A 9,620-nucleotide genomic window follows, 5' to 3' on the forward strand; every position below is an offset into this window, starting at 1 on the left:
ATGAATTTGCAGATGTGTTTCCTGATGATCTACTACCAGGGTTACCTCCTATGAGGGATAGACAACACTATAGATATAGTACCTGGTGCTAGCTTGCCTAACTTTCCTCATTATAGGATGAGCCCTATTGCGTATGAAGAACTGCAGAGACAGGATCGAGAGTTGTTAGACAGAGGGACTGCATTGTTGACACCGAAGAAGGATGGAAGCTGGAGGGTGAGTGTTAATAGCAGGGTGTTAACAAGATCACAGTGAAGTACAGGTTTCCCATTCCAAGGTTAGATGACATGTCAAATCAACTAGCATGTCCGAAGGTGTTCTCGAAGCTTGATTTAAAGTCAGGCTACCATCAGATATGTATCAGACTGGAGGATGAATGGAAGACAGCCTTCAAAATCCGAGACAGAATGGATAAGAGGATTGTAATACCGTTTGGACTTTGCAATGCCCCAAGCATCTTTATGCAGGTCATGAACCAAGTCCTTCAACCTTTCATTGGCAGATATGTTGTGGTTTATTTTGATGATATACTTATTTACAATAATGACCATGATACTCACCTTATGCACTTGCGAGAAGTTTTGTCTACCTTGCGCAGGGAAAAGCTATTTGCAATCATGAAAAAGTGCATTCCAGCAGCTGATCATGTGCTTTTTCTTGGTCATGTGAACTCTAGCAGTGGTATCTTAGTAGACCAGTCTAAGGTTCGGGCAGTTATTGATTGACTGGTACCGAAAACTTTGCATGATGCCAGAAGCTTTCATGGACTCGCTTCTTTTTACAGGAGGTTCATTCCCCACTTCAGTACTATTATGGCTCCTTTCACTAACTACATGAAGAAGGGAGTACACTTTGCAAAGTTTTGAAGAGATCAAGGCTAGGCTTTCAACAGCCCCTATCCTAGGTCTGCCAGATTTTGAACGACCCTTTGAGGTGGCTTGTGACGCCTCAGTCTTTTTTTTTATATATTTATAGCTATTATCGTCAACTATTTGGATAGTTTCTTCGATTCCATGGATTATACCTATTTACACAAATACCTCGACAATTTTCGATCGTTAATAAACAGAGTCCCATAAACATATCTTGAGTTGGTACAGAAATGGGATCTCCAATAGATGGAGACAAGAGATTCATATGATAAAACATAAGTAAACGAGCCTCCAAAGATAAAGGTACATGAACAGCCATTTGATCCCCCCCCCCCATCAAAGTCTGCAAATTCACTAAAAGTCTCGAAAATGAAAACAAAGAAAACAAAATTGGAGGGAGGGATCAAACTTCTTGAGTGAAAAAAAGAAAAAAGTTATAATAAATAAAATGTATGTGTATAATAATAATAATAATATAGAGTTTTATGAAATTTTTTGAAAAATATTAATTCAAAGATTATTATAAATTAAAAGAAAAAATATTAATAAAAATAACTAATAAATATATATATATATATATATATATATATATATATATAAATTAAAAGAAAAAATTATTAATAATAAATAAATAAATAATTGGAACACTTGATCAGTCTCATATGTGACCAACAAAGAGCTGGTTCAACACGCATGGCTTAAACACTATTCTAGAGTCCAGCCCTTCTCTCAAGCATTTTTGTTGATGGTTGAGGTGGGGATCAATGCCGTCTTGAGCCAAGGAGTTAGACCAGTGGCATACTATAGTGAAAAGTTGAGTAATGCTAAACTCAATTACTCCACCTAAGATGTTGAGTTCTTTGCAGTTGTGCAAACACAAAATGTCATTGGAGACACTACTTGGTGCATAGAGAGTTTGTTCTGTATTCAGATCATGAAGCATTGAAGCACTTGGGCAGCCAGCAAAACATAAGCGACAAACATGCGAAGTGGTCCAGCTTTATCCAAGAGTTCAATTTTGTTTTGAAGCATATTTCAGGTGCTCAAAACAAAGTAGTGGATGCCTTGAGTCGACGCGGCAGTTTACTGATCATCTTGCATTATGAGGTTGCAGGTTTTAATGCCTTTGGAGATATGTTGCTTATAGACCCCAACTTCGCCAGCATTGCGGAGGGTATTCAAACAAGAAGACATAGTGAGTTTATCCTCCATGATGGTTCTCTTTTCCGAGGAACAGTTATGTGTGCCTAATTGCAATTGGAGACTAAAGATTATGCATGAGCTGCATAATAAAGGACCCTTCAGGAGAGACAAGACCATAAAGCTGATTTCAGATACATACTATTGGCCAAGATGAAGAAAGATATATGCTGATTTATTGAGAGGTGTCACATTTTTCAGGTAGCTAAGGGAGTGGCAACTAATGCAGGATTGTATACACCTTTACCAGTACCTAAAGGACCATGGACCGACCTTACTATGGACTTTGTATTAGGTTTACCGAGGACACAGAGGTCTTTTGACTCGGTGCAAGTGATTGTTGACAGGTTCACTAAGATGGCGCATTTCACAACTCCCAGACAAACTATGGATGCATCTCACATTGCTGGTTTGTTCTTCAGGGAGATAGTCAGGTTAATGTAGTCCTAGGTAGGAGTAATCCCACTAGGAACCAAGGTAATAGGATCTCTTAACAAGGCTGGCCGATTGGGACAGCTTAGGCTAATTAGGGCAAAATTAGGGTTATGGTTAGGGTTTCGACTTAGGGTTTTATTTGATAATGATGTGCAGAATTTTATGAGTCTAATGGTATAAGTTGGATCAAATTTGGTTGAGGTTGGAATTCTAGGGTTTTGGGTAGGATGCCTTATGAAAATGGACTGTTTGTAAGATCTAGGGTTTAGGGGCAGATTTTAGGAAAGAGGTTTATAGGGTATTAATGGGCAGGTCTAAGGGGTTATTTTGGTATAAAGAAGTTAGGGTTTGGATGAGTTACAAAATTCTACAATTTAGGGCAGAATTGGATTTAGGGTTTTAGGGTTCTAATGGATCTATGGATTAATGGAAGGGGTGATAATAGGAGTAGATGGAGCTTAGGTTAAAGGATTAGAAGAAGAAGGTTAAATGCTGAATTAATAAACTACTTACTTGAAAGATTAAATCTTCAATGGTAGCAGCTTTGAAGAACTAGAAGAAGGACCTCCCGATCTACAAGATGCAAGGAGTCGATCGGAGTCCACCAATCCCTTCACCTTGATATTACCCACAAGGTAGCCTTGATATTACTCACAAGGTTCACTCAACAGAGCAGAGCAGCAGCTATGGCAGCAAACAAAAGCTTTTTCATTAATCAAATTCGTGTACAATGCTGGCCTCCCTTACAAACTTATATAGAAGACTCAAAAATAGACTTAGACACTAAAAAGGAATGGCCTAACCTTATCCCTAACCTATTAGGCAACTTAAACTGACTAGGAAACTCAAATAGACTCAAAATAGAGTCCTAATGACTTAAAACAACTTAAACTACTTAAAATAAAGAAGATTCCCTAGTAGCCAATAGGATATAAGAACCTCTTAGCCAATAGGATCACTTCACTTAAATTAGACCAATTGAACCAATTGGATGCAACCAATTTAAACCGGTTCAATTAAAAACACAAAATAAAAACTAAGTATTGGGCTAATCCCGTATGCAACCTATATACCCCTATTTCAGGCCCACTAAAGTGGCCTAATACATAGAAAACCCTTGGGATCAAAGGCCCAACATGTATGTAACTCAACCCTAGACTTATTCCCAATGAAACAAGCCTTATTTGATGATGAATCTGCATCAACTCTCCCCAACTTGAAAAAATTCGTCCTCGAATTTTGTAGTGATGAGGGGGAATCAACATGTGATCAGCAGCTTTGACCATCCCCAAACAGAATTTCGGTGAAGCGGGAACATTGGGGATAAAGTCTTCAATGCGTGGAGCGTTCTCTTCAAAGAACCATAGTGGCATAACAAACTCTATGTGCTCGACCTCTTCAAGAACAACATCTTGGATGTCGATGATTTCTTGTGGAGTGTTGTCAATCACCACTTCATCTTCCATGTCCTCAGCCTTGTCTACTTTGCCCTCTTCAGTAGTTTCTTCTACCATTGTGTGTTGGACCTCCACATCAATTTGATGGCCGAGCTTCTCAACCATGATCTCAACTACTGGTGCAGCTTGGTCTTCTTGAATTTCTTTAGCTATAGGTTCTTCAATCTCTTCAACACAAACCGCTTTAGTAGAATCTTTTGTTGGTGCATCTGCCATAGGTGAAACTTCAAACACAGTCGATGTCACTTGCATTTGAGTTGACATGTTCAGCAGTCCTTGTGGCTGTACAGTCGATGTGGTCACCTTTGGTTGTAATCCTTTTAGAGTAAACAAATGGTATAAACGTTGTCGATCAGGTAGCACACACAAGTTGTTTTCCGGTTCAATCCAACCTTGTCGCTCGTCCAACCAATTGCAACCTACTGCAATAAAGCTCCTTGGAGATGGTACCGGCTTACACCAAGCACCATCATGATATGAAGAACACCCAAATTCAACACAGACTTTACCTGTAGGCTCGATGCAAATCTCTCCTGATTGGGACAACATATCCACCACGGATTGTGAAATAATGTTGTTACATCTCCTCTCATCAACAACTAAGATGGCTGTGCTCCCATTGGGTAGACGAACTCGGGTCTTGAAAACGAAGGGAGGTGGGTCTTTCGAGGCTTGGTTGGAGCTTCCCTCCACCATAGCTCTGATACCAATTTAATGTAGTCCTAGGTAGGAGTAATCCCACTAGGAACCAAGGTAATAGGATCTCTTAACAAGGCTGGCCGATTGGGACAGCTTAGGCTAATTAGGGCAAAATTAGGGTTATGGTTAGGGTTTCGACTTAGGGTTTTATTTGATAATGATGTGCAGAATTTTATGAGTCTAATGGTATAAGTTGGATCAAATTTGGTTGAGGTTGGAATTCTAGGGTTTTGGGTAGGATGCCTTATGAAAATGGACCGTTTGTAAGATCTAGGGTTTAGGGGCAGATTTTAGGAAAGAGGTTTATAGGGTATTAATGGGCAGGTCTAAGGGGTTATTTTGGTATAAAGAAGTTAGGGTTTGGATGAGTTACAAAATTCTACAATTTAGGGCAGAATTGGATTTAGGGTTTTAGGGTTCTAATGGATCTATGGATTAATGGAAGGGGTGATAATAGGAGTAGATGGAGCTTAGGTTAAAGGATTAGAAGAAGAAGGTTAAATGCTGAATTAATAAACTACTTACTTGAAAGATTAAATCTTCAATGGTAGCAGCTTTGAAGAACTAGAAGAAGGACCTCCCGATCTACAAGATGCAAGGAGTCGATCGGAGTCCACCAATCCCTTCACCTTGATATTACCCACAAGGTAGCCTTGATATTACTCACAAGGTTCACTCAACGAGCAGGAGCAGAGCAGCTATGGCAGCAAACAAAAGCTTTTTCATTAATCAAATTCGTGTACAATGCTGGCCTCTCTTACAAACTTATATAGAAGACTCAAAAATAGACTTAGACACTAAAAAGGAATGGCCTAACCTTATCCCTAACCTATTAGGCAACTTAAACTGACTAGGAAACTCAAATAGACTCAAAATAGAGTCCTAATGACTTAAAACAACTTAAACTACTTAAAATAAAGAAGATTCCCTAGTAGCCAATAGGATATAAGAACCTCTTAGCCAATAGGATCACTTCACTTAAATTAGACCAATTGAACCAATTGGATGCAACCAATTTAAACCGGTTCAATTAAAAACACAAAATAAAAACTAAGTATTGGGCTAATCCCGTATGCAACCTATATACCCCTATTTCAGGCCCACTAAAGTGGCCTAATACATAGAAAACCCTTGGGATCAAAGGCCCAACATGTATGTAACTCAACCCTAGACTTATTCCCAATGAAACAAGCCTTATTTGATGATGAATCTGCATCACAGGTTGCATGGCATTCCACTCACTATAACTTCTGACAAGAACACTAAGTTTGTTGACCATTTTTGGTGAAGTTTCTGGAGGCTGATGGGTACCAAGCTTAACTTCAGTAGCTCATACCACACTCAGACTGATGGACATATCGAGGTGGTCAATAAGAGCCACCTTGGTAATTTGTTGCAGACTTTAGTAGGAACAAATCCTAAGCAGTGGGACCAGACAATTGAGCAAGTTGAGTTTGCTTTCAACCGGTCCACGAACAGGTCTATCAGGTTCAGCACTTTTGAGATCTTTATGGACAGAATCCTCGATGTGTGTTAGACTTAGCACCTACTCTGCAGCTGAATAGAAGAAGTGCTGAGGCCGAAGACATGGTAACTTGATTGCACTACATTCATGAGCAAGTTCAGGCTAAGCTCCAGTCTTCCAATCAGCAGTACAAAGCTCGTGCAGATCAGCATCGCCAAAGAGTTGTGTTTGACGTTGGAGATTATGTGTGGGCAGTGATAACTAAGGACAAATTGCCAACAGGCGGTATAGCAAACTGAGTTCAAGAAGAATGAAGCCTTGCGAGGTTGTAGAAAGGATCAATGACAATGCCTACGGTTGAAACTTCCGAGTCACATTCAAACACACGATGTGTTTAATGTGAAACACTTAGTTCCCTATCATGGAGACTCTTTCTCCAAAGATTCCAATCCGAGGATGGATTCTCTCCAACCCAGGAAGGATGATAGAGTTCAGGACATTGCTGAAAATTTCCTCAACCAATTGCAGCACCCGAAAGTATTGCGGAAGCCAAGATCCCAAATACCCAAACACAACCGACTCTAGAGTGTCTTCTATCTACGTTGTTGTCAAGGTTGTCAAGGCGTCGCCTAGGCATCCAGGCAGTTTGTTTTGGGGCGCCTTGGTTGGTGTCGCCTTGCCGCCATGATTGGTGTCGCCTTAAATTTTTCCCATCCCTTGGCCGGCTTGCTTTGCCTATCGCCTTGACAACTATGGTTGTTGTTTTCTTATTTATCTATGTTGTTGTTTTCCTGTTTATCTTTTCTTTGCGTTTAATTTCAATTGCTTTTATTAGGAATCTATGGTTTAGGAAGTTGCTTTATTTTGGGACTCTTATTTTTAGTAGGTTTGGATTTGGATTGTGATATCTATCCCAACCTCTTGCGTATTGGGGATGGGGATTATGATTTTGAGTTATTGAAAACTTCTTTCCCAGAGAGTTGCAGGGAACGAAAGTTCTGAGCTTGTTCTTGAGTATATTTTGCATTTCTGCAAGGTTCTACTGCAGCTCCTCCCTTTTGGATTGTGGAAGGAAGACTCTTCCTGTGTTTCTTCCCCTAAATTTCCATTGTGTCTTTTCAGTTTTCTTAGTTTTGTCAGTTTATTTGTTGCATCCGAATCTGTACTGCATCAAGACGTCTAACCATAATAACACAAAATCATACCTCGGGAAAATAAAATCTTGATTTAGGTGTGCGGGGGAGGGGAGAAGGGTGCAGAATCAAAAAGGAAAAACAATGCCAGGCCAGTGCCACAGTTATATGGAGAAAGGTCAAAAAATACCCTACATAGCAAGGCACATAACCGCCGGTAAATTCAGCGTCAGAGCATGATTACAAGTGACCAACCTGGCGAGAAAGATCGAATTGTGCCAAAATAACCTCAGCAGCCTTCAATGCCTTATCAATATTCTCATGTGCTCTTCGAATAGAATGTGTTCTTATCTGTCCCACAGGAGCGCGTAAATCAGCAGAGAAGGAAACAAAGAGCAACCATATGAACACAAATGCCCCCAGAATCGAACTTTTTCAAATCAAACACGACCGGGTAGATGTTAAATGAGCTCCAAGGGAAAGAGGATCCCTCAAAACTGGAAAGAGAGCGAGAGAATCTCTCCATACCTGGGTGGGACGCATCGCGGTCTCAAGAGCAGAGAGGCGGTGATCAAAAGAGCCAAGAATGGCGACCATGTTGTCAGTGATGGTCTGGCTCTTCTGGAGAGACTCTCTCATGAAGACCGCTCGCTCGCTTAGGGTTTCCATGGTTAGGGGAACCCCCATCTCTGCCCCTCCCTGACTCAGCCTCAAGAGACCCTTCTCTTCCCCGGTGGGATGGATGCCGGTGAGTGTATGCGTAATTGCGTATAAGGTGTCACGCCACCACCCTCTCTCTCTCTCTCTCTCTCTCTCTCTCTCTCTGTGTGTGGATGTGGGCCAAGGAACGCTGACAGAATGATTGTCTGAGGTCTCGGAATAGAATACTGTTTAAGGTGACCAAACTCCGCCCTGTTCCTATATCGTCACCCAATTTCGGCTCTGTTTGTTTCAGGGCTTCGGTAATCTATATCGATATTGATATCTACCGATACTGATCCAGATCGGTTCATAGCAGTCTGGACTCTGGATCGGTCATGTATTCTTCAAACAAAAAATTGATTTTTTTAATTTTTTACCTTTGTCCGTACTAATCCACCTCTTTGGGATCACCTATTTGTCTCCAAACTCCCCACTGATACCAATATGATTCCTCAAACCACGGTCGGTTGCCAAAAAAAACAAAATAAAAAATTCAATCTTTTATTAATTTGAAGGAAGAGAATACACATAAATCAATCACATAGTATATCTTTATTTTTATCTTATTATGTTTTTTTTTTTCTATAATTTGTCGCGTTTAATCAATTCATTGACAAATTTTCTTTGTTTGATGCATAGATTGATTTCCTCTATACCTTTTCGAAAGGCCCCAAGTCAACATCCAAGCTTGGTTCTGTGATGGTTCCATATTATATCGAAATTTCTGAAACTAACCCCAATAGTATAACTAGTTCTCTATCCTTATGGTGTTTAGATCGGGACCGGCTTCGTCTTGATCCTGATTCTATCATCTTAAATTTATGCAATCTACTATTTTGAACAGATGATAGAATAATGCGATGATTCTAACCATTGGATAGACAAATCTAGATTGGATAAATCATATGCCATATTTCACATTTAAATTAATTAATATATTCCTTGAATGTCCATGCATTCTTTCTTGTACTTTTTAACAAATTGCGTTTACCCATGCACACACTCAAAATTAATCAATATATTTATTGTACCCATGCACAATGCAATCTCCCATAGTTCTTACATGTGATTTGTTTTATGCCAAGTATTTGGGTTATCCGAAACCTTTTTAAAAGCTCTTGGGCCATATGGGCTTCATGGCATTTTATCTAGAATTTTTTTGTGACTATCACCTAGAAAAAAAAGGTATTTATGAAGTAGGGGTGTCAATTCCAAGTTCGGACCAGCAGAAACGATCGAGCCTGCCCAGCTAAAATCCGGTCTGGCTCGACACATTTAGTAACTTGGTGGTCCCAATGTGGGGTCTTAGCCCGTTGGATGCCCGATCAGACCGACCGAATGCTATCCCGATCTAACATGACCTTTATTTGCTGATTTTGAAATCTTGTGAATTTAATATTTCTAAATTTGAATGGCGCGTTTGGTCTTTGAATGATCGATCAAGTTTTAACTTAATATAGGTCCTGAATACTTTCACCTCTTGATCGATGGATTAGGTTATTAATACACACATATATGCTATAATATGTTCTCATTCACTCTCATATCAAAATTGATGTAGTAGCCTGATCCCATGTAGCATGACTAAGTCTAGAAGACGTTGGACTTTAATTGATACCTTGATTAACTTATTTACCCATATTTTGAGGATCACATG

At 39.8% G+C, this 9,620-nt stretch overlaps 1 protein-coding gene across 1 annotated transcript in view; it reads right to left on the reverse strand.

Moving 5' to 3' along the window:
* LOC122648383 (exocyst complex component EXO70A1-like) overlaps nt 1–8,020 on the reverse strand; it is a 32,435-nt gene extending 24,415 nt beyond the window's left edge. Inside the window, exons 1-2 of the mRNA XM_043841606.1 lie at nt 7,790–8,020; nt 7,517–7,612 (exon numbers count right to left, since the gene is read on the reverse strand). Of these exons, the coding sequence (XP_043697541.1) occupies nt 7,517–7,612; nt 7,790–7,948 (255 nt within the window). The 5' untranslated portion in view covers nt 7,949–8,020. The remainder of the gene's footprint in view (nt 1–7,516; nt 7,613–7,789) is intronic.
* Nucleotides 8,021–9,620: the final 1,600 nt, after the last annotated feature.

The sequence above is a fragment of the Telopea speciosissima genome, chromosome 1 (assembly GCF_018873765.1).
Source record: "Telopea speciosissima isolate NSW1024214 ecotype Mountain lineage chromosome 1, Tspe_v1, whole genome shotgun sequence".
In the NCBI taxonomy this organism is placed as follows: Eukaryota; Viridiplantae; Streptophyta; class Magnoliopsida; order Proteales; family Proteaceae; genus Telopea; species Telopea speciosissima.